The sequence below is a fragment of the Eleginops maclovinus genome, chromosome 17, assembly GCF_036324505.1.
Source record: "Eleginops maclovinus isolate JMC-PN-2008 ecotype Puerto Natales chromosome 17, JC_Emac_rtc_rv5, whole genome shotgun sequence".
NCBI lineage: Eukaryota > Metazoa > Chordata > Actinopteri > Perciformes > Eleginopidae > Eleginops > Eleginops maclovinus.
Window position 1 is genome coordinate 3,857,447 of NC_086365.1, and position 26,820 is coordinate 3,884,266.

Here is a 26,820-nt window from a genome sequence, read left to right on the forward strand (position 1 = left end):
ACCACATCACATCACAGCGACACAGCTCCACATGGCACCCACACCTCATCGCATCCATCGTCATTCATGTTCACTTCATTCGGGCTTGTCTCTCCACTGTGCTCACGTTAAGTTTGAAAGCGTCATGTATGAGTATTACCATGTAACAAAAGTGTAACTATGCAATGTAAAAACACCATAATGCATTGATGTGTGTACTGTAGGGTCTTTCCCACGCTGGAACCTGGTGAGCCTCCTTGTTGACACATGTAATGCATCTGTGTTCATGTGAAAAAAAAAAGTTCTTATCATGTTGCATGCTTTGGCTTGGCAGTGATCAGAACATAGCTCCCTGTCTTTCTGTGTGTGTGTGTGTGTGTGTGTGTGTGTGTGTGTGTGTGTGTGTGTGTGTGTGTGTGTGTGTGTGTGTGTGTGTGTGTGTGTGTGTGTGTGTGTGTGTGTCACTACTGTACACACAGCCTACATTAGATTAATTTGGAAAACACACAACTCTGCACACCACCGCATCAGCAGGGAAATCTATAGAGTAACTTAATTTAAAAAATGTTAAGGCTATTCTGCTTTTGCTTTTCAATATATCAGTATATGAATGGATAGAGAAATTGTCTGATTCAAAGATTGTCAGACTTATTTTGTGGGATAATAATGCGCCCGTGTTTCTGTAAATTGCACGACTAAAGTTTTCACAATGCTTTGGAGGAAGCGAGCAGAAAGTAGATTGTAAACATTTGAATGAATCCCGAGGTGGCCCACAACTTGAGCACTGTTAAAGTGTATGTGTTTACACTTCGTTTACATATGGGAACAGTTTAAAGTTTTCCGAATTAGCTATGAGGTGTTTTCAATGTTTACATGGATGTACAGACAACTATCCCGGGATTACTTTGATACTGAAGAACACATCAAACTCAGGCAAGGACGTTGGGGTTAGGGTTAGTTATTCAAGGCGCCTGTTTTCTATCATTTGTTTTATGGACATACATTCACAAAGGAAATCAGTCATCAGAAAGTCGAAGCAACGCTACATCAATAAATGTGTGTATGTATTCCAAGTGTCTTGGTTTAAGTAAGTTATAGCAATCATTGACGCAAACTGCCACAATTAAACTTTGCAAACATCCTACAAGTACCTCTTTTTCTAATAAAAGCAAGTGAATTCTTTGATCCTGAATGATTGAGGGATCTACCTTCCAACAAACAAAGCCTGATTAACATATAAAAAGGACAACTCATAGCCTCTTTGTGCACGGCCTCCACTTCAGGATGTAATGAAACCCTATTCCCTGCTCTGAACCGGACAGACAAAGTGCAATCATTGATATTTCATTTGCGCCGCTCTTTCTGCTGAGAGCAATTCAAGCCTCTGAGTCACAGGGGTCAGCTCAGAAAAGGGCACCTGCGTGAGCCTCTACAAGAACTCATGGTAGTAAATTGAACCCATACTTGCTCTTGATTTGTACCTGTACGCATCCGTGGAGCTTTATCTGATCAGTTAGGAGGTGTGAAACAACAAGTAATCATCAGAATCACAATCAGAATCTGTTTATTAGTCCCGTAACGGGGAAATTGACATTATTATAACAGCAGAAGTATGGCACAGATAAAGTTAAGAGAATAGACTTACATATTAAAGAAACCCTAACCCATGTATATTGCACAAAGTTTTATATTACCAAGCAGGGTTATTGCACATCAGGGGTGTTACAGTCCAACACGGTGTATGTAGGATCCTTTAAATGAGGAGGAAGTTGGAGGTTTTCAACTGAAAAGTGTTTTGAGGATTCCTCTGCCACATTTAATAAGGACCCTACGGAGGTCGGAAACTCACCCTGGTAGTCCGGTCACTCTTGTAGATCTTTAAGGAGGCACCACAGGGATAAGGGACTATAGGGGATAACATTTAGGGTCACCAAGTCAGATCTATAATCACTCATGGAAGGAGCTGATGGTGCTGGATGATCAGTGCATTTCAATTATTACTGTGAGCTATCTCCTGCTGCAGCGTGCTAACACTGCACACCGGAGTTGTTACTCTTACAGTTCCAGAGGGGACCTCTGGTTATACTTTCTGCTTAGCAGCGAAACTGAGAACTGCTGTGGTGGACACACAAAGTCCCCAGAAACCTAATTAATGGAAGGAGAGCATTATTAGAATATTCTAGCACGGAGAATGGCACAGCAGGAGAACTATACATAAGGAGACTCAAGCTGCAGGTAGATGTTACTTTTAAACTCGCTGCTGTGTGTTTTGTGTAGTCCACTTTTAAACCAAAATAAAGCCATCTGTGGTCTTTACACACAAGTGAAATGTTTGAACTGAGTATAGAAATGCTCATACTTATTCATACAATATCTGAATTTGACTGTCAGACTGTTGACTTTCCGAGTAATGAACTAGGATGAGGAAAACATCCCAAGAAACCGTATCTGTTTGCACTTGATAAAACTTATGTTGCACAAATTCATGTTCACAGTTGGATGCCACAGTTTGAAGTTTACTCAAGGGTTTGGGATCACATCCAAAACATTTTACCAAGTGTTCCCATGAACTCCCACTTGCATATGGGGATAGCTGTAGTGTTGTTCTATCAACAGTGTGTGTAAACAAGTATAAGTATCAGTCTGAGCAGTGTGAGTGCTGGGTATGATAACTCAGTCACAGAGACATGAGGATTCATTTTGCTACACCAGTGACATTTACAGATCAAAACTGCTGTTGCAATAACTTCATAAATAATTGTCTTTCCTGCAAAGAATAACGTATCCAACTCGAAACCAAACTCAACCGTTTCCCTGACAACAACCACAATTTATATATAAAACCATATTCCTGGAATATCATCCAAGATACACAGAACAATGTCTTGCATAATAATGTCTTTAACCATTGAAATAAAAACAGCTCTGCTGAGTTCTCATACTTAGCTAAGCTAAGCTGAGCTTTGTTAACAGAAAGACTGACACAGTATGCATTTTCTTGCTTCAGCTGTATTACTTTAAAGGGCTCAAGTTGGTAAAAAGCTTCCCACCTTGGTGAGTCATCCTTGGTGAAGCTGATTGGATAGTAAACAACCGTTTGGTCTCAGAGATAAATATAAACTGACCAGTCAGCCTTTGGCAGGTGACAGCCCATATTTTTGGCATGTTGCTTCAGCCTGTCGGCGATTCAGCTGCCAAACCGACTGCTTTCCCCACCAGCTTGCAGTGTGCACAGAAAGACTGACATGTTGCTCTCCATCTCAAACCCTTTTTAAATGAGTCCTCCTGCTGTGCTCCTGACAAATGACTTGCACACCCTTACACACACCAACACCTTAATGAGGTATTCTATGCTAATTAGCTAGCCCAATCTGCCATAACGATTTACCTTGTCAAAAAGGTAATTAGCTAACAACTTCATGCTCTTCCTTTACTTATTTTGGCAGACAATATGAATGAACGATTGACAATCTAATGATGCATTTATCAAAGTATATTCCTTGTGAAACTTTTCAACAAAAAGGTAAAAGAAAGATTTGTAGTTAAATGTAGAATTCAGTATAAATTAGAGGTGATCTGCACTTTTAAACCTTAATTAAAGTTACAACCTTATCTTTTATGATAGGCTATAAAGTATGTTAATAAAGTAGAGAAAAGGCAGGATAACACTCTGCATCTGGTGAAGCATATGTCTTTAGAGAAATACAAAGAGAAGGACAACACATTCGGGTCATTGCCAGATCCGATTAAGGAGGTTTGTATCATAATTCTTGTTTGCACCTCGGAAAATTGTCCTTGATCATATGCACGGATATTATGCCGACGCCATAACATAGAGCTGACACCCTGAGAGATCACAGTGGGGAGAATGATGGGGTTTCTGCAGGAAATTAATTCACCTTCGGTTTTGTGAAATTAATCAGCTGTGTGGTCTCGCCAAGAAACCTTTTTCCCTCAAATGTATCACTGGAATTTATAATAAACTGCACTAATTAAGAGGATTCATGCTGTGTGCCGAACGGAAAGGTGACTCGGGATGAATAAAGACAGGGCTGGAATGATTTGTCACTGTGGCTAGCAACGAGACAAATAGGTTCAGTGTGAGGGGCGACTACAGGAGGCATGATGCATCGGGGACAGAGGAGGAACTGATAGAATGATTGATCTGTCCTGCAGGAGGACGTTCAGGGGCATGATGGGAAAAAATGTGCCTGGAGCACAAGTCATTCGGGACTTGTCTCGACCAAACACATGCATACCCACGCTCGCACTCTACAGGGAAGTGCTGCCATCACAGGGCTGGACTGAAGTTGCAAGATCACGTCCGCTATTTTCCTCCAGACAGCCTGCAATAATCTCACCTGTGCATCCACAAATTAAATTTCACACGTGGGATCCTCAATCATAGATGGCCTAAATTTCCCTCACCTCTTCACCCCATAATTTAATATTTGTCCTCATCCCCCTCTGCCTGTGTCTCTCTCTCTCTCTCTCTCTCTCTCCGTTGCATTGCTATCGTGCTGCCTCATCTGGAGAGAGTGACCTTGTCGGCTTGCTGTGCTGTTGTCATGGAAACAGGACACAGAGGGAAGATATGGCTTAGTAACCGTTGACTGTCTGTCAGGAGTGAGGCGTGTCTGACGGAATTCGACCGTATTTGTTTGAGTCTGTTATCGTGAAAATGTCAGCTCTAGTTTTATTTCCTTGTTTCTTCAGTAGTCATCTTCCCATTGGCTCAAAGGGCTTGTCTCATAGCCAATCAGAGCAGCACATATGTGTCTTTCTCCTCAGGGGTTCGCTCATTAAGCTGTTGGTTTTTGTTAGAGCCCATTTCTCTTCAAACACATACTCTGGGGTTTGAGTAGCTTAAATTCTCCCGGAAATTGAAATCGGCACTCGGCAGCATTGTGAATGAATGAAAGCAGTTTTCAAAGACAGTGAGTGCTCGGAGTAATTTCTAATTAGAGTGACACTCCGACTAATTTATTTGAACCTTTAGGCGTGATTTATGCAAGACGCTTACCACAATATAGTTACATCAAATCTGCTCGTGTTAAGAGGCGTGATCATAGACGTCATTCACTGTTTCTGATGCGTGTAATTCATGATTAGTCAGAAATACGGCACGTGAAGAAGACCACCTACTCTAGACGCTGCTCTGCCGCATTCCTGCACCGCGTCACGTGGCAAGCGTCAAACGTTCAGATCTGAGAGCTTCTCCTCTTCTTTCTCCGCGCTGCAGCTTATCTCAGCATTGTGGAGCGAGCCGAAGGTTTTATTACCGAGGAGATTTAATAGAAGCACAACATTTTGATGACTTTGCTGCAGCATCTCTTGTGTGTCCCAGAATCAGCAGTCTTTTAAGTTAAGTTTCTCTGTATAAATGTCAGGGCCTGGTGCTTAGGTCTTCTTTGACACTCACAAACTGCCTTTAAAGGCTGATTGAAAACTGTTGATAGTAGAATACGATTTGTACAGGGGCACTGCAAAGTTAGTTTGCTAGTCACAAGAGGTACTCAGCCCGAGAAGGCGGGTGTTTAGTGTCTTATGTGGCAGAGCTTTAAAAAATAATCCCGAATGATGTCATAATCATTTTGTCTTGGTCACAAACTCAGTGGCTGTGTAACACAGTGGGGTTTGGATTTTCACCCTGTAGGAAGGGTCTAACAAAAAACTCTTCCCTTCTTCTACTCATATATTTCACACTTTCTTCTTTGTAATTCTGATTGTACAAATTGCTTCTATGAATCCTAGTTTTAAAATTAAGTATGATTCATATTTGTTGGGATTTCTGGTCATTCTTTCCCAACACTGCATCATGTGAAACAATGGTTTTGACCATTTTATAAATTAAGTTGTCCATTGAGGCAAAGCCACTGCCACGAGACCCTCTGCAATGAGCTGCAGGAAGTAATGATAATGTCATAAAAACAGCACAACTATTTAAATTTTCTGCTGAGACAGGCAGGGGGAAAACATAAAACTGCCTAATGCATGCTGTTCCTCCGAATCTTTTGGGGGGGATTGTGATAATTTTCTATTCTTTACTGCACCATGTTAACAAAAGTTTCGGTCTCACTTGTCTCTGGAGCCACAGCTACTGCCATAACATCGGAAATACTGCAGTAATAACCGTTCAGTAGTAGCCGAGTTACAGCCAGGAATAAAACAATAAATGCACATTTTTCAGTAATGTTCTCCATTTCTCAGAGTTCTATCCTGATTATGGATCTAATTTTGCCGCCGGCTCAGATAAATGGCCACAAACAGCTCTTTTGATTACAGATAATAATGTTTTTTAGCACAGTGTTAAATATATAGACTCGTTGACATAAGCATCAACCTCTTTCTCTATGTCTCAGTCATTCCTACACACACACACACACACACACACACACACACACACACACACACACACACACACACACACACACACACACACACACACACACACACACACACACACCTGCAAGGCAAGCACATACACACATTGCGCCAAGGTAGTAAAATGCTCCCCCTCTCCCCTCCATTGTTCCTTCTCTGGCTTTCTTTAATGGTCTGCTATCTTATTAGTCCCCATCATCTCTTGAGTCTCAGAATACCCATAGTCCCCCTCTGCAGCCGGTCAATACCTCAACTCCTGCCTGAATGCTCTGCAATGAAATGTCCTCTGTGTGTGGAGGGGAATGTTTGTGTATGCAAGGCAGAGTGTGAGCCAAAAGAAAAGCATAATGTTGTGAAAAACTGCGATTCAGATCTTTGCGTGTTTAAATTGCCTGCATATCCGGACAAAATAACCCCCCATCTGGACAGCAGGGGCTGCTAGAGAGAAACAGAAATCATGGCAGTCACAAACATTTGTTTGTCCACATGCTGGCTGCACATTTTGTCCTGACCTTTCTTCTTTTGGCCATCAGCCCGTATTTTCATCCTCTGTCCTTCCACCTAGTCACTGTCAAGAAGTCAATGACTGCAGTTTTAAAATATGAGCCCTGTGACCTTCCCATTCACCCACATCATGCCAGCCAGTGCCAAGCACAATTTATTTTGGAAAGAAATCATAAGCCGAATGCCCCAAAAGCCGGCAGCTGGTGCCCTCAGCGGCACTACCCATCAGCTGCAGAGGTAGTGGAGAGGTCAGACTGTAAGCTGTAAATCTTTTCTGGGTTCAAACGGAGGCAATAATTAACAATCTATCTCTTCCGCAGCGCATGGCGGGAAACTGAAGAGGTACTCACAGCTAAAAATGTGACTCTGGCTGACCTTTAAATACAAATTATGCTCATCACTGTCATGTTTGAACACTTTACACTGGAGTGCTGTTATCTTTTTGTGAAGGGGTTCAGGGTTTCTAATCTGTTCATTGTTTAGCATAGTTTGTAAGTGAACTCACCCCTCTCGATTTCCTTAATTTTTCTTTTAAATGCTCAACCTGGAGCACAACAAAAGATACGTCTCACCACACGAACACACTTTCACTGATAACTTTCATGATATATTTTAAGCAAATCCCTATGGAGGATGTTTTAAAACGCTGAGGGGTATTTGTTTTTTTTGCTTCACTTTCTGGGTCAGCGTTAGACTTCTGAATGATAGTGTGTGAGTTTAATTGCCTTGTTTTTACTGCTCCTCTCGATGACTTTACTGATGACAGAAACTGAATTGACTCTTCTATTTGTTTCAAGTAATAATAATTTTGTGTAAATATCAATGTATCAGCATATTTAAACCTTAACCTACCCCAACATATTTAAGAAACTGAGTCAAAAAATGTGATAGTGAGATCCTAATTTATAACCCTAATACTATATTTTATATAAAAGTTGATTTTCTTCGGTCCTCTCACATGGGTTGGGGTGCTTCCACAATAAAACATTGCCAAACACCCTGCGGTTGCATATTTTGAAACATAGAGTTCACAACAGATTTCAAGCTGGCATGTCAAACCTTTAATGGCTACATTTCTGAGTTTCACTCAAACACAAGCATAATGTGTATTGCCTTTGCGCAGCTTGGTGCCATATTGTACATCTGGGTCTCCTGTTGGTGCCAGATAATCCTTCTGTGCTGCAAATTAATCCATGCCAAAAGCAAGTAAAACAAACAAAAAAACCAAGGGCAAGCGTGAATAAGTGAGATATTCTCATGCAGGTATTTACCAGATGTGGCATGTCACTAAGTACATTTACTCAAGAAGTATATTCAGGTAAAATTTCGAGGTACTTCTATTTCATTTGAGTATTTTCATGTTATGCTACTTTATACTTTTTTACATTTTTACACTACTCTTTTTACAAATGTACCAGCTATGCATTGCTAATGCATTAATAATTATAATACAAACATGTTAGATTTTTAAATGTTATATATGCCATAATGGAACATTTGTACTCTTCAGTTTTTGTTCTTGAATTATATGTTGATGCCAATACATTGCTATTGCACCTTTTACGTAATTAACAAATCTGAGTCATTCTTAAACCTCTGGTATTTACAGAAAACAATGGTCAAATATGCTGCATGTATGTTGTGTATCCTTTACTGCTGCATCATCTCCCCGTCACGCACACTCTGACACAGGTAGTGATCTAACGGGTACAGGTTGTTCCCTGTGAAGGGACATTAGGTGTCCCGGGCGTGGGTGACACTGTCAGGTTCAGTGTACATCACTGAGGAGAGTCCTTGTCCTGACAGCCCACAGACAGCCTCACCACGGTAGATCAGAAGGAAATGAGTAGAGAGGAGGAGGTGGAGAAGGATACGAAAAACTGCTGACAAGGCGACCTGCTGTCGCCACGCTCGCTTTAATGAGAAATGGGGAATGACAAGGAGGCGAGGGAGGGGGAGTGAAGGGAGAGAGGAAAGACTGAGGTTTAGATTTGAGAGGGAGATGTTGATCTAGTTAAAACATCTTAGAAATAAGTAGGATATATTAATCAGAAGGACTTGTGATGAGGGTTATGGTTATATTTCCTCTCAAAATAGCTTTTTGTGTTTCTTTGTTTCATTCAAATCAGCAACCCACCTTCAGATGACTGAATGCTGATGAAAAGAAAGGTTACAGAGAGCATCTCCCCTTCACACTGTCATGCTTTTGTGCACAGTGTGCAGCTCTGTTACCATGACTTCCAACTATGTGTGAGTCATCTTTGCAGTGTGTGTGTGTGTCAGGCTTTGTCATTCCCTGTCACTTCAAGCCTCGATTTGAAGAGGTGATGGGTGGTCAAAATGAGTTACTTGTTAAAACAGACCCAGCGGTGCCGGGCCAAAAAAATCTTTACTTTTGAAAATAACCATGCAGAAACCTTCAAGATGAAGAGACCTTAGGAAACCTTGAATAAAAAAAGAAGCTAAAAAAGGTGTCAGTGACTTACAATTGGTCAAATCTTTGTAGTTTTTCCTTGCAGAACTTAGTTCTGACTTTATAATGTGCCGAACATTGTTGGTGAAGTCAGACTTATTTTTGTAGACTAGGTATCCTTCTCTTTTCGATTCCACTCCTTCACCCTATTTGGTAAGGATTAAATGCACCATTAGTTTGCTTGTACATTAGCCCACTAAGCCCATTTTGAGACAGACTTGCCTTGACATCGCCACCCAGACCGGTCATTCTCTATCGGCACACATTTCGAAAGAGGACCAATGTCAGAGAAAAGATTGAACGTGAAGGTCCTCACATGCATGGACAGGCTCTCACTCTGGAAGAAAAACCTTTCACATTTCGCTGAGATGTAATTGAATTTTCTCCGAGTCTTATCGGCTTGGTGATGGGATAGCATCTCACCACTTGAAAGCTCAATGAAAACACAACACTGGAAATTTCCTTTTTGCTATAAAAATGAACTCAGTGAAACATTATTTTTCTTACACATCCCCTGAAAGCAATTTCACAGATGAGGAGAGTGATATAAAGTTTAAGAGTGTGTGCATGTGTGTATGAGTACAGAGACAAATAATAGAGAACGGGCCAATGGGTAAATAGTGAGCCGGATACAAGACCATGCCTCTTTTGCTATTTCTTTTTGAAACGCCAGGGCTAGTGACACAGAAGCCCCGCAAGAAAGGGAAATAAATACTGTAAGTCTGTGCACATAATTTGAAGACTGTCTTTTCCATTATTTGTTCTTTAAAATGACCTGTGTCTAGATTCAGTGCTAAAGCAAAAAGGACTGTGATTTTCGGTTAGGACAACACTTCCTCAAACCTATTACAAATAGGTCATAAGCTTCCCTTGAAAATGACATTTTGACCTTTTAATTTAATGTCCTATATAGGAGGTTAAGTATGGGGTAAGGTGGTTATCAAATGAGGCAGTTAGGCAGTTGACATAACATAACCTCAAGGTGGCGTCTTTTGATTTCACACTGCACATTAACTGCGATCTCATCGGAAAAAATGCTGAGTAACAACAAAGTTAAATATGAGTTGTAATAGGATTCTTGCTCTTTCGGTGAGGGGAGCTCGGTTAAGTAATTGAAGTTGTAGTTCGTGTAATGATATTAAGGACCATATGCAGTAAACAAAAACAACCTTCCAGGACCCCTTTCTTTACGGCAAGGCTCTACTTGTGTTAAATAGTTGCCTCTCCCCACCTCGTCGTAAATATATTTGTTTCATTGTCCTGGAAACAACATAAAGGGGGGTCCTCACAACACTCTTTGGGATCATGGTCCTCACAATTGCAGCAAAACCTGTATGCATGTGTGTGTATGTGGGGTAGTGATCATCAGCAGGCTTTACATGTTGCTGAAGGTGAAGTGCAGTGTAAGAGGGAGGATTGATGTTTTCCATTCCTGTTGGCACTATTTTTACATCACATCACAATGTGCAGAATGCAGTATAAAAGCCTTGAACTATATTTACTATGAATATCAAAGCATGGCATTCGTTTCAAGAAAGGATTGTGATTCAGTTTATATCCCAAACCTCTTCAACTCACATTTATTTTCAGCATCCATAAATACAGCAATAGTGTATGCGGTTTATCAAATAGAAGTAATCCATAATTGGCTGACAGTGCATATTGATAAACAGGACAACAACGAGAGCAGATCATTTTAAATCAACATAGTTTATAATTCATATAAAATGTTCACCCTTGTTGACTGATCACTACTCAATATTCTCTCAGTTGGTCGCACCAGCACATGATGTAGTCAAACTTATTTTTGTACACCATGATATTAATCGACCTTCCATGCTGATGAATAGTTGAATTCCTTATGTGGCCGAGCTTTTAAGAATAATCCCTAATGATGTCATAATCATCTTATCCTGGTCACACTCACAACAGTGGCTTTGTAACAAAGTGGGGTTTGGATTTTTACCCAGTAGGAAGGGTCTAACACAAAGCTAATTGCCAACCAGTTGCATTGTGGGAAATGGGGAAGTATGACTCAGATTTGTTTGGATTTCTGCCCATATTTCCATCCTCTGTCCCACCACCTAGTCACTGTCTAAGTCAATGACTGCAGTTTTAAATGTCAAATCAGTGCTCCAGACTCTGCTCCCAACTTTCTCAGTTTACCGCACCAGCACATGATTTTGTCAAACTTCTTTTTGTACAGCATGATATTAATCGACCTTGCATGCTGATGAACAGTTGTTTTGATTTGCATACCCTAGTTTTGAAAGTGTTACTTTTTCTTCTTGTCTGTCTCAGTCGGTCTCTCCCTGCCTCAACTCTCCTCATCAGAGGCATTCTGAGTCTAAGAAACCTCTCCTTGTCTCTCCCTGCATCAGCCCCCTCCTCTCTCTCCTCTTTAAAATAATCAGCTATGGATTACTTCATCTTTGCCACACGGTAATGGCTTAATGACTTTGGCAAAGCTTTCGCCACCATGTTTACATGCATCTTACCCTGTGCTTAGGGCAGCAAGTGCTGGGGGGTGGGGGCAATAATGATAATGATCTTCATGCAAATGATCACATGTGATATGAAAGTATTCACTCACAGTGATGAACTGACAGAGATCATCCCCTGAATTAGCAGTTCCCCTCAGCTACAGAGGGTTTTGGCATCTTTCAACCCTTATGGTTTCCTTAGCGGATGATAATCACTAAACCAATCAAGTATTTTAAATTGTATCATGTCATGTGTCAGGAACTTGAGATTTTACATTTATTCCTTGCTTTTATCCTAATTTTCTTAGATTTTCACTGGTTGTCCCTTCAAATATGATATCTGTCCATAATCTTTAACTTAACCAGCCTTCATTCATTCTTATCTGAATCATTCTGGAGATAGTGTTATTTCCATTCCCTCATCTTGTCTCTCCTTGGTTTGTTTTGGATATAATCGTATAGATCAGTTTCAGCACTGTATTGATAGATTGATTCTCTTGTCAGTCATTTTTTTCCAAGGGTATTTCTTACATGCAGCATCTTATTTGGTGTTAATATTTCAACTGTCGCCAACCCAGACACAGCACAGTTTCATTTTCCATTCCTTCTGTTCCATTGGTGATCTCTCTTTTGTGCTGCCGAGACGGCTTCATTCTCTCACCGCCCAGTACTGAAATATAACAGCAAGTCCATGGATATTCTCAAGCAACTTCCAGCTCCTAACATAAATTTAACCGCTCATTTCCTCTCCCTTCCTGGATTTAATGAAAGTCTGGATTTATCTCCATGTCAGCAGCTGCCTCTGATTCCCCTGAATGGTCTGACAATTCCCTCTGCCATTCGCAGTATCAGTCTGTGGGAATTACTTTTCTGTCAAACAGGCCATGTAATATACCCAACTCATCTTCTTGTCCAGCTGCCACATGACTAGGTTTTAAAAGGCAAACAAAATTTCAACCCCCATCTTTTACTGATGCCGCTTTTCCACCAACCCGGAGCTGGAGCCGATAAAGATCTGGTTTTTCGTGTTTCCATCGCAGCGGCGCTGGCTTTAAGCGCCGAAAAACCGGATCTTTCTGGCCCCTCTCGGCTGCCTGGCAAGATCCAAGATCCAATATGTCACGCTTACTTCAGAGGGGGGAGATTAACCTGAGCAATAACAGTTGATGGGGAGTATGGAGATGTTTTCCTGTTGTTTTGTATTATTGCAGCTCGGATGGAATCAATACATGGGCTACACAGGTTGCCAGCAGAAGTAAAATCATAACGAAAACTACGCCGGTAAAATATGCCTGTAGAAAACGGCTTATGCCACAATAGGATAGCAAAGTAGTGAAGATAGTCAGAGTAGCCTCACTTGCTATGCTAACATCACCTGTCTAATGCCAGAGACACTTTCATAACAGCGTTGTGATGCCAAACAGCGTCAATTCAGACTGAAACACATACACTTATGGGGAGGGGGTATGCATCAGCTGCTTGTGTAGCTCCACTTGAGCTCCAACTGGATCCAGTTTGGTGGAAAAGGGACATGAGTGTCCCTCATATTAAAACCCCATGCACAGAGTCTTATTATATGCTGAAATACAAAATGATGATCACGGTTCTTGAAAATGTTTTTGAAGACATCGTTTAAAGTTTTTACTTTATGTAATAAAATCACCTCTTACTGTAAACTGGAGTGTTTTTGAGTTAGAGATTTTGTTTTGAGCCTCTAATTCCACTAATGCTACCAAGGGCTCAATGGCTTAAGTAAACACCTTAATCACAATTAATGTGCTAATTCCAAAAGAAATGTCTAAAATTGGAAAGTGTCATATTTGTCTGTGCATGCTCACCCACATGACATACATTAGCTCCTGGGAGACTCCAGATGTGTGATTTGGATGGTTAGTCTTCTCTAAGTTGATAAGTGCATGAGTAAGAAGTAGAAAGCACTGATGTTAAGTTATACTGGTTCAGAGTTCAACCTTTCTCCAAATTTGTGGTCAATTGCCTGTGACAGAAATTGAACATGGGCCATTGTGTACAACATTTTGTCACTAGCCATCCATTCTTTAAAACTCTCACGCCACAAGAACCCTGTCCTTTCTCAGCGGTGTCTTTGGCCCTCTCTTTTGTTTCACTCTCGCGTCAGTATTCCGACCTTCTTGAGGCTCACAGCCAAACTGGGATGACAACCAACACTTTGATCATTACCCTTGTGCAATGAATAACAATGGGTAAAATTATGTTAAAGCTTAATTATCTGACACTCATGATGTTGAATCACTATTCCGCTGCTTGAAAAGTGTCTTTAATAATTGCAGTTTATTAGTTTTCCCTCCTTTGTAGCCAATAACCTTAAAAATGCAATATGCCCGCTGCAGCAAGTTATAGCACTTGAATCAATACACTCTTACACTGTGTGCAGGGTAGATTTCTTGAACGTCTTTTGTTTATAAAAAAACAACAAAAAAACTTCATATATTTTCAAACCATTCCAATATTCTTTTCAAGCTCCTGTGATTCAGCTTCACGGAGCCTGTGCCGTGTTATCCTAGAAGTTTTGAGCGCCGCTCAAAAGAGGTGAATTCAAACAAGAGACTTGTGCTTTGGGAAACCGCCTGAGGATATTTTCAGATATTTGAAAAGAAGTGAGCCAAATAAAGAAAAAAAGTTATTTCCCCCTGACGTGCTACATGATAGGCAATTACCTTGTGAAATCATCTGGGTGGGGGGACGGCTCAATTGTTTGTACCGTTAAGAACGAGGCGAAGCAGCAGTCGAATCCTTTCACTGTTGTTCTTGAACACATCCTTTGCTTTCTTCCCCTCTGTTAGGCACCAATAAAAAGATGGTTTTACCACTAGGTTTAAAAATAGCATTGTGATTCTTATGTGTAACAAGATGTGAATAAGAAGAGAAATGAGCATGAGAAAAGGTGAGAGGCCATTTGACGATCTAAAAACAGGCTATATGTTCGGGACACATTGTACATTTCATTGTATGGTCAACCTAAACAGGAAGTGCCAGGAATGATGTAACTCGAACACGGTTATGTCATGTGCTTTTCATATTTTTTGTTTGTAATGAATACAACAGATACAAACTGCGTATGTTTCCTGTCATTTTCCATCCTTGAAATCTGGCCAATGAGTACTGGGCACATGCATTGTGTCAAATCTGCGGCGCAATTTCCACCACTGCAGTCTCTGCCTCTTTCTATTTCTCCCACCATTTTATCCACATCCTGGGGCATAAGCTTTTGAAGAGATTCAATTTGAAATTCTGTCTTGCATATTTCACGAGCCCAACCTGTTTTTATACTGTGCTCTGTTGTAGCTGGAAAGATGTTTCATTGACATTGCATGGGAATGCCTGTGGTTAAAACGTTCTGTGTGTATAGACTTGCGTGCTGTATGTGCAGGCTGTTTGTTCTTAAAAACCTTTGGGGAGAGGATACTCGTGCAGTCTTAAAATTCAACACGATAAATAAAAGCCTGCCCTTTTTACAGCAGGAGGTAAGAAGCTGAGTGTCTTGTTTTGTAGTCTCACCTCAACTTGCTCACCCTGGGATACCGATCACTGGCCCTCCATCAAAGAACACAGTGCTAGTGTGAGATTTTAACAAGAGCTGAAGCTGATCCTCTGCTTTTCAGAGAAATAAACTGGTGGTCATTGATTCTTTTCAGTCAGCTCCCAGTGCCTCAAATGTACAGCTAACACAAAAATACAGTGATACAAAAAGCCTCTCTTTCTTGTATCTTTGGTTCTTTTTGCTATATACTGTAGTGCTATTTATTAGCTGTATCGTCCCGTCCAAGTGAGTGCAGTATTGATTAGCATCTCTAAAACCAATCCATCATGGGAGGATTGATCGTGTGAGGTGAGCAGGGAGCAAAAACAGGATAGCACCTAGTATGCATCACTGCATGTCATCTCAAGGTGAATTTTTAAGGGTAGAACTGGCTGAGCTTGGTATAGTAGCATAGTTTCTCCATTCATATTATATATTTATTTAAGTATTACAATTGTATAGTTTTTACCTTATTATACCAGTGAACAAGAGAAGAGTTACATTTTGGAGAATCTTCCAATTCTTCTCTGATCAGTGCGCTCGAAAGGCCAATCAAAAGAATGACCCTTACCCTAGATGCTTTAAGTCACGCACAAGTGCAGAGGATTTAACATCCTGTTCTCTGGGAAAGTGAAAAAATCCAGTATCCATCTCATGATTTAAACATGTCATGGCTATTTATGTTAGCCATTCTACACAAAAGCTTCTTCAGTGAACATGGCCAAGAACGTGCTGCCTGCTCTCTGGAGATTACACAAAATGCAGAAAGCATGTGAAACCCTCCCTCACTCCTTTTCCGGACTTTATTGTCTGCTTTGAAACAAGATAGTGGTTCTTCTGGGATTGAGGGTCCAGCAGATGTGTGTTGGAGGCAGATGAATGTTTCCATTTGACCTTGAAGACTTAAAACAGAGGCTCAAAGACAAGATATATGTGGCTTTTCATCAGTAGATAAGCCTAGATAGAGGAAAGGGTTCAGGAAAGACTTGTTTCAAATGTAAACATCAATAAACACATCGTCTGTCAAGTCACTGCTGACTTTTTCAGTAATAAACCAGACCTTGATCTTTCGATAACCTCAATCACACAACGCTAGTGCCTAACTATAAGGATCAATACTGCTAGAGCGACTACAAGGAGATCAGATATTTTGGGGGAAAACAAATACGTTATCAATGAACATTTTCTGATATGTTAAGTCAACATTCATGAAATAGTTAATAAACGGCATTTCCTCAATATGTTGAAAGAAAAGTCAATGTTTCCGTCAAACACTTTAAGTCAAAGTGTTTGTGTTTCAAAATCGATTCCAAAGCGTTAATGGATATCGCTTCAAAAGTGCTAGATCTACAATTCCCATGATGCAGCTTGTTGCCTTTCTTAAAGGGACATGTCACCAGCTGATGATCCCCAAGGTTTTCTTTTTTTTTTAAAGTTCCACTTGAGCTACAGAAGACATGTTCCACATGGTCTGCCTCATCTCCTCATTCCTAATGTAAAACTCATGGCCACACCTCCCTGCAGTCTGTTGACCCTGCTTACTACATACATGCACACACACACACACACACACACACACACACACACACACACACACACACACACACACACACACACACACACACACACACACACACACACACACACACACACACACACACACACACCTTTGAAATTATACTGTACCTCAAAAGTGAACCAAAATAAGTGAAAGTGTGCACCTTGCTGAACTGCTGTTAATAATTGTTCACAGAGAGGTTAACAAGAGGTTAAGGCACAGATTAATTAGGACGAGGTGGTGTTATGTGCTCTTTGTAATCACTATCACCAAAAAAGAAAAAAAAGACTCAACTTGACCTTGTGATTAGAGAAAACCAGAGTCATTTTGATGCTAATTTGAAGCCCACAGTGTGCATATTAATTGCCAGTGTTTTTTGTTTTTCGGTTGAAAGCTTCCTAAATGAACTGGAATGAAAATGATTTGCAGTCTCAAGAGAAATGGCGATGGTGCAGAACTATCAGGGCGGTTGAATTTATGTTTTTCCTGCAGCTGTTATTGCTATTTTGACTTTTTCACTTACTAGACTCTAGAAATAATGTAGCATTGTAACACTTAACCATACTTTGTGTAAGTCTGACTTCTCTACCATGCACACAACACTACATCATGTTTTTCCCTGCTTGCAGAAACTGATGAATTTCAAACACACTTCGGTGATGTATTCAGCAGATTTACCCCATACATTACCCTCTGCATGCTCCAGAAGAAAGAAATATGCTTATTTATGCAGAAGATTCCGCTCTCAAATCTGCCCTTATGTTTCGGCTAATGAAGTGATTCATTCTCCATAAACAGTATGAGAATATATAGGGGTGAAGGGAAGAGGATAAGACGGCTGATTCTTGCTTAGCCTTGTAAAGGAATAATTTAAAGAGGCAGAAAATAGAACGGAAAGTGGAATTATACCTCATAAAGCATTTTTCTATATGGGGAAATAAATCAATTCCATGTGAAAGATCCAAAAAAAGAGCTTCTTCAGGGATCTCATTTGCTATGACTTCTGCTGGTATGGTGTCCCTAACATAATGGCCTCTTCAGCAACTATTTGGCTGCTGTCCACTAGAGGAAAGACCCTTTGAACTCCACTATCCACACGGCCTGATATCTCATCTCTGCTGCCTCACACCTCTGTGATGACACAACAAAATCTGTGCGATCAAGGTTAAGGAAAGTCAGAGCATGTCCACAGCGACTGAGTTGACTCTGAGGACATAATGAGTGGACCTCCTGCATAAAGATGGTAGTCTTACTGTCATATGTTGAATCTTCATCTCTCATATGTCATCACCCTTAGACAGTGCAACAGATGCTCAGTGGTTGTAGTCAGCACTGGGGCATATCAGTATTTTACCCTCCAGTGGAACCACTCGTAAACAGTAAAGAGTCTGTGTGGAGAGCAAAAGAGGCGGAAAGCATTTACCAAAATGTCCTTACACAAAGGTTATCATCTGATAACAATTCAGGTTTTTTATAAATCTCTATAAAAATGCATGCATATCAATACAGATCTGCTCACAGAGGCTTATCGCCAATAGTCGATGTCTTTGAGATTGTAGTTTTACAAACTCTGATGACATTCCCCCAACAAAATCACAAGCACTAATTTCTGGGAAGTGAGGTCCAAAAATCACACCTGCAATTACAGCTTATTGCCATAGATGGCGCCACAAATAGCTTAACAGAAATCTTACATAAAACAATCGAAGCATTGGAAAAAGGGTGACAACACGCTTTGTTTCCTACAAAAGTATTACTCAAATAAAATAGGTTTCTCCTCCCCTGCGATGCTGCAAAATGACACAGGCTGAACCTACAGAAGGTGTGTGCAGACAGAAGCATAATGAAGCCTTTACTGTCATGCATTTCCATCCAAAATCAACCAATGTTGAATTGCAAGTCATTGTCCATACAATACACTGCAAAAACAAACACACCAGGCCAGTCTTCACACCAGTCCCAACCTGTTAGCAATCATGGTAGGAAGGGCAGAAAAGGTTATTTTATTCTGGGTAGAACACACTGAGGACACTGCCCTCATCCGTCTTCAGTGACGTATGGAAAGATGAGAGGAGAGAGAGATGCAGCATCCGAGGCTCGTCTCCACCTCGTCAGTCACATTGACAGCTGGAACCGCTCAATCTCCTTACCTTCTGGAGGACAGAGTGGCAAGAAGGCTGTGTGAATTTGTGTGTGTTTGTGTGTGTGTTTGCACAAGGTACGTTTGGACAGAGCGTATGACAGCAAGCTTGACAAACTAGATAAAAGGAATGAGGAGGAGAATAGTGACAGACTTAGTGGTTGGAGGAAAGTGAAGCTTGAAGATGTTCAAAACAACTCTATGCTTTACATAAATACACATAGGTTATCAGTCATTTTATGTGATGTTTTTTCACTCTGTCCCCTCAAAAATAATCCCTTTTGAACACCTTATCCACTGCGTGTAACTTTATTTTGGTTCTCTTATCAGTATTGGACTTAAATCCAGCCTCACGTAATCTATTGGTTGTCAGATTATCTCCCGGCAGAATGAAAATAGGAACATTTAGATTCACAACAATGAGCAGACACATTGTGACGGTACAGAACGACCCTCCTCTGAAAGAGGCCCTATGTTTTCCAGGCAGGTCTATTTTTTGCATGAGAAGAAGGCTCACCTGCAAGCTGAGCCGAAGCAGCAGCCTTTATTCCTCTATTCATTATTCATTACTCATACCAGCTCTATTTTAGAAGACCCAGCTATATCCACACTAAAGATACTCAAGCTTATGTGCTGCCATGTGTGAGGAATATGAAAAGAGAGCCTCCTGTGCAGGAAGAGGAAACAGACGGAACAGAGCAGAACAGTTATTAGAGCATTTTAGGCGGCAATAAACACACTCTGGACCGGGTGTGGAAATAATGATGCATGGACAAATATATATAAGACCCAAAGACAGAGAGACATGTAGAGAATATTTTTGCTTCACCGTTAACTCTGTTCAATCGCTCTTTCTGTTTAGACTACAAGTGTGTATTTTCTCTATAGCCTCCTCTCCCTCTGGGGAATAACATGCTGATGTTCTCCTTCAGCATTCTGCGTACGGCAGCCCGAGTGTCCTGATTTTATGTTCACCTACTCCAGTCTTATCACTGATCCAATACGAGAGCCTTATCTTAATCAAGGTAATAACATTCTGTTATCACACTGTCAACTAATGTGGAAATCTGGTTCGAATTCAAAAGGATACTTCAAATAATTCTGCTGATACTGTGACAGCTGTGACAATACTGAAGCAGAAACACAAGCAGCACATGTTTGTAAGTCAGACAAATAGTTGATTTATTTGTGCATAATGCTTATATGCTAGCAGCGCGACTCCAGTCAAGGCAATGTCAGTCAATCAGTCAGACACTTCTGTCATATGTGATATATTTACTGCTATTAGACGGATTGCTATGAAACTTTTACAGACATAAATGAAGTACATATACTGACTTGGTGATCCTCACATTTTATGTAACACACTAGAAGGTCAAAAGTTCTAATGTATTTAGGTCAAGATCTCAACATTCAGGTGGTTTATCGTACCAACTAGTGCTACCATGAGTTAGTTTTTTGTGTCTAAAAAACATTAGAATGGATTGCCCTGAAATGAACTCTAATTAAAAAGTGTGTTGCAACCAGGCTGCCTATAATGAGTTAAGGGATCCCTTAATTCAAAATGATGTAGAATCGACAGAATCGGAGGATGAAACCCTCTTTATTAGTCACATACATGCACACAGCAGAGCACACACAGTGAAATTTGTCCTCTGCATTTAACCCATCCTAGTACTAGGAGCTGTGGGCAGCTATTGCGCAGCGCCCGGGGAGCAATGGGGAGGGGGGATTGGAGGTGTCCGGTGCCTTGCTCAAGGGCACCACAGTAGGGCCTAGGAGGCGAACTGGGACCTCTCCAAGTAGCAGTCCACTTTCCATATTTCATGTCTGTTTGGGGTCTTGCACCGGCGACCCTACGATTCCCAGTCCAAGCCCCTACTGACTGAGCCACTGCTGGACGATGTAAGTAAAACTGCATTGTCAATTACATTTTGAGGGCAACACATTTCCTCCAATCACCCTCAGCTGTATTCTGCTTATTACAAAGTGTTCATGCTAACATGCTAACCATGTTCCTGTGACACACACTATAAGACTCCAGCTACAAGGCTTTCATTAAGTAAATCATACTTTATATCAGTTCATATCTCTGCTAATTCAACAGACATGAGACATGATGGCTTGTCATGTGTTCGTGTTCTCTCTATTAAGATGTACCGATACATTTGCTTTAATCTGCCACTGGTAATAACACCAGCATGATAAAAGAGCCTGTACTGCAGAGACAGATATATATTTAATGCATGCATGACATCATGCACATAGAAACATCATTACAGGAAGTCTGAGATCACTAGGAATGATTCAACTCAAGGTCATTGCGATATAATTGGATACTAATATGACGTGAAGACTGAAAAAGACAAAGTAAGAAGGGGATAAAACATATTCTTCACTCTTAAAACAAAAGAGGAACCATTAAAAGCCCTCCTTCCACAGTAATACTACCTGCAACCACAGTCTAAAAGATGTAAAGACACTTTTATTGGCTGCTTGACTGTCCGTGTGTGTGTGTGTGTGTGTGTGTGTGTGTGTGTGTGTGTGTGTGTGTGTGTGTGTGTGTCACAATTGGCTGTCAAATTTCTTGTTTTTCTTTTACATTTTCTCTCCTGAAGATTTTGCTGGAATAAATGGTCGCTCTTGATCTTTTTGTCACTCCTCTTGTACACTGTGGTGTTGTCAGCTGTTCTGTGCTGTACATTTTTACTTTGTTTCATTGTCTGTCAGTGTCTAGACAGACTAAAGCAGACAGAACAGAGCAGGTAGACAGATTGACTGGCCCTGCACTCAGTTGGTAGAGAGATCTTACAGAAAACAGAGAGAAAAAAGGGTCAACTTCTTACCACTAACCCCAGGCAGCCTGGAGAAGAGGTCAGAGCTCACCACGGATGCAGCAGCAACCTCACTCTGCGTTTTCTCCTCCTTTCTGCAGCGATGACCTTCCTCCAGAACCGTCTATCGGGGAGGAAGGGAAGGGAGGAGAGGGGGAGCTGCAGAGTGAGGTCGAGTCACAACCACAGCCCGAGCAACCGCTGCAAGAACCTCAGCCACAACTACAGAATCAACCACCCACACAGCCACAGACTCAACCACCCCCATATCCACAGACTCAACCACCCCCACAGCCACAGACTCAACCGCCACTACAGCCACAGACTCAACCACCCCCACAGCAACAGATTCAACCGCCCCCACAGCCACAGACTCAACCGCCCCCACAGCAACAGACTCAACCGCCCCCACAGCCAGAGCCCCAGTGTGAACCCCAACCGCAGCCTCAGCCCCAAACACCGCCCGAAACCAAACCTCAGCCAGAACCCGAACCCGAACCCCAGCCTGTACTGGAGCCCGAGCCTGAGCCCGAAGTCGAGGAAGCGATACAGGACACCCCTGAAGCCCCTTCGTCTCCCGGAGAGGAGCAGGAAAGGGAAACGTTTGAAGAAGTCGAGGAGGCAAAGAGAAAGCAAGAGGCAGATGAGGCCCCGCCCGAGTGGCATGAGGGCGAGGCAGCACAGGAAGCAGAGGAGGAGGAGGAAGGGGGAGGAGCTAAAGGAGGTGGGGCGGGCAGGAGAGCCAGCCTGCATCACACGGCCTCGCCCCTGAGGGTGCAGCGCAACGGGGCCGGCTCGCACTCCGCGACCTCCGACTATGAGCTCTCGCTTGACCTCAAAAACAAGCAGGTAGGGTTGTGTTGGGGATGGGTGAGAGCGGGTGTGTTGTTTGGGTGAGGGGGAGTGGGAGGGCAGCAGGTACAGTAACTTGGTGTTTTGTCCGTCTTGTGGTCCGACATGTTTGTGGTGTCTGTCTCAGGAGGAAGACTTCCAGTTTAGGGGAGAAGCTGGTGTTTGATGAGATTTTTATTTTCCGTTGTCATGTCGTGTTCTCTCTTTCGACACTTCCCTGTGTCAACTAATGATGAGCTTCCTTTACTCCATTATCATAAGCCATCATTGTCATCCCATCATTTCATCAACATCCTCAGATGGTTTGTCATTCACCAAATTTGGATTTCAGCCTTTTCAGATATTATAATGTATCCACTGATTCCGCTGTGTTGCAATTTACTGAAATGAAAAAACTCCTGTGTGTTTCTTTATGTTATATACAATGCATTCATTTGGCAACATGCACAAATACACACATCAATTTCAATTTGTATCCGCAAGAATAGAAAACCTTTTAAATGTGTCTTTTCTCTGCTGCTTTATGAGATACTCTGGATGATGAAAAGCCCTGCATTTCCATAGAGAATGAAAGCATGTGACCGTTATCTGTTCTCATCTTATTACAGCCAGTTAAACCAATTTTGTGTGAAACCAATATGCCTATGAACTGTGACGGTATTGAAACATGTGTTTGTATGTTCACATGCTTGTCTTCTTATCACGCTGTTCATCAGGGGCTTGGAGGTCATTGCATAATCATCTCCATTTCAAGAACCATCAAACATTCGCCATCTGTTTTCATTAACATCCATCTACCCTACATTCTTCAGTCCATGGATCTCCAGCCAGGTAAGGCAAGAGAGTTTCGGTCCAACTAGTTTTCTGCATATCTTCTATCTTTTGTTTAGCTCATGAAATCCAGTTGACTTGTCACAAGAAAAATCACACAGCCACTTAAATTACTTATGTTGCATTCAGTAATAAGAAAAAGCTGTTATGTTGCATTGTGGGAATTGTAGGACTGAACACTTTATGAGCATGGCAAACAGTAGGGACTGCAGGTCGGGCTAATTAAGTCTGCTTAAACCATTTACCATTATTGTTTTACATCTGTCTCATGGGACTACGCTATAAGAAAGTGCCATATTAAAGTTATAGTTATTTTTCAAGAAGAAATGCAAATGTAGAGCAGCATTTAGCATTCAAGATTCTTAGTTGGATGTGCAGTTTATAACATTGTGAATTGGTTAATTTTGGATTATTGACTGTTGGTTGTATAAAGAAGACATTTGAAGTTTTCAATACATTTTAGTTGGCTAAGCTGTTATTGCCAGAGAAATCAGCATTGGAGTAACTCCTTAGTTGAAGCCCCAAATATAACAATTGCATTTGTCAGACTCAGCAATGCTTTTGGATGGATTGGTTTATTTAACAGGCTCAAATAATGATGACCCCCCCTCCCGTAAGTTTTGACTTCCATTACTGTCAGTCTGAATGGTTAGTTTCAAACTTGATCACATTTAATAATCAACCCATTTAGTTTGTGTCCGTATTGGTAAAAATTCAGTTAGCGAAAAAGAAAACGTACAAAATCATTATGAGAATTATTTCCTAAAATCCTTCTTCCATGTGACTGGCCGCTGGAACGAATGTAGTTGAGTGAGATGGTTGCTTCCTTTCACTCTGTCAACTCCATTTTCACTCATCGCCTCCCTATTTGAGACTAAAAGTTATTTTAACCTCGGCTCCTAACTCATGTCTCCATCTCACCTCCATTCTCGCTCCTTTAATCTCCCATCTCCCCCACTATCTCCCTGTCAACAATGCTGGAGATAGGCGATCCGCTAGATTGATCTTCTGTCTGCACAGCTGGGCTTGCAGGGGCTTGATGCATCTCCAGATCAATGTCAGGGTAATTGGATCCGCGGTGTGATACCTTGATTGCATGGCAGGAACCTCATGACGATGCATCAACTCACTTTAAACTGAGCACTCAAACTCTAGTTCAACTGTATACGTTTGTTTCAAACCGGTTTAAATTTAGACTCTCATTGAATTTCAAACGATGCCCTTAGTAGAAAGCTTATAAATTAACATGTCATTTTCATTCCATAGGCAGTTTTTTACATTCCTTGAATATTCATTTCTCTGTGTTGTTTCTTATTATGTTTAAGCCTCATACAAAGCACATTTGATTTATTTCAGTGGGAGGTGGTGGTGAAGTCAGTAGAGCTTGTGAACTGAAAGGTCACCGGTTCAAGTAAAAAAAAGACCAAGTTCTACCGAGGTGTCCCTGAGCAAGGCACCGTTCCCTACACTGCTCCCCGGGCGCCGCACATAATTGCAGCCCACTGCTCCTAACACTAGGATGGGTCAAATGCAGAATGTAAATTTCCCGGTTCCTTTTTTTATGTTTAACAGTTTACAAAATGTTAACCTTGAAGCTTTAAGTAGTTACAATATATCAACAGTTTAATAGGATATATTAAATATAATTATAGACTAATATAACTTCTGCAGCCTTAGAATTATGAGGAGAGTGCACTGCAATGCAGCCCTCTTGTGTTTGATCTTTTAGGATGCAAAATCCCTGATTGACAAATATGATGAAATTCCTCGGGTGCTCTCGTCTCATGTTTTTTTTTTGCACTTTTTTCTTTTCCTTTAGTCTTCAGTAAACATTGACCTTTTTCAGTATCTGACTGCGGTCAAGGATGCATCATCCCAACTGATCCCTCCTCTCATGACGTCTTTTGTTGTCCTCCTCATTTTGTAATACAGTCAGCATTAGTTGTGTCCCAGTTTTGCTGTTATATAATCATCTCATTAATCATGCAGATGTTTCTGTGCTGTAAGACACTGTGCATGAGCATGAAGGCTAATAATCTTGGCTTTTCATTTTGCCCCCTATTTCTGCAGCATGTGAGATCTGATAATGTGCTGCTTTACTTACGCAGAGGTTTTTGCATATCTTAAATCGAGACCCAGGAGCATGACAGGGGTTTTAATCTTTTCATGTAACGTTTGCTATATAAAGCCAATAAGTACTACCTTTTCGAAAAGGTGGAGCAATCCTCCCTATTCGTAATAATGTATTACTGCTTATAACAATCAATGTTGAACCACAAACTTTTGAATCCTTATATATGTTTTTAATAATTCCTCACTATTTACTGTGGCTGCTATTATAGGTCATGAAGCTTGCTGGAAAAAAAACAACATCTCATACTGTTGGGGGTTAATAAGGTTCTAACCATTACAATCTTACCCTTTATGCGTTTCGTTTTCAAAGTTAAGTGGAAATGTCACAGGTTAAATGTGTCTGTGGTGTATATTCAATGCTGCTAAGCAGGAAGGCTCTGAGGCAGACTTGCAATGCCAGGCTATTTTAATAAATTCTCTTATAATGTTCCAAAAGAAGAGGGAGTAAACAAATCCCCGCACATAACTCTATATCGCTATATCCCTCTCTCGTAAATCTCTAAATTAAACATGCTGTGTTGTGCCTTTGGTTGACCTTTTGTTTTGAGGCACATTTCCATTTGTAGAAAAAACATTCAGACTGAAACAAATGACTTCCATAGAACGTATAGTTATTAATATTTAATATAAAAAACAGAAGAAGTCCCAGATTTCAAGACTTGAAAATCTACCATCTCCATACGGTTTCTTAAAATCAGCCTTCCCTCAAAATAACATTTCAGCTCCCATTTTTAGAAGTTGTAGAGAGCCATGCTACTTTTTATATGCACAAGTTGTATTTAAACATCACTATCCTCCTGTATAGAATAATACACTTTGTTTTTAGTATCCATTTCTGCATAATATAAATCCTTACAATGCAGTGTCTAACCTCTTAGCACTGGCTTGTTTTCCACCTTGATTCTCTCCTCATTCAAAAGAGAACATGGGGTCAGCAGGAGGCTGATCTGCCCGTCAAAATCGATTTAGAGCCCCGGTGGAACAGAGATCTGCCATCGCTGTTCTCTCAAATCCCTGTGTCTCCAGAATAATCTCTCTCTATCAGCACTTAGTGAAGTGATCAGAGGTAGAACTGACAGCGGGCTAATGG

General features: G+C 41.1%; 1 protein-coding gene across 1 annotated transcript in view; it reads left to right on the forward strand.

Moving 5' to 3' along the window:
- The window catches only part of iqsec3a (IQ motif and Sec7 domain ArfGEF 3a), a 93,351-nt gene that overhangs the window by 18,299 nt on the left and 48,232 nt on the right, over nt 1–26,820 (forward strand). Inside the window, exon 3 of the mRNA XM_063905439.1 lies at nt 22,016–22,763. Within this exon, the coding sequence (XP_063761509.1) occupies nt 22,016–22,763 (748 nt within the window). The remainder of the gene's footprint in view (nt 1–22,015; nt 22,764–26,820) is intronic.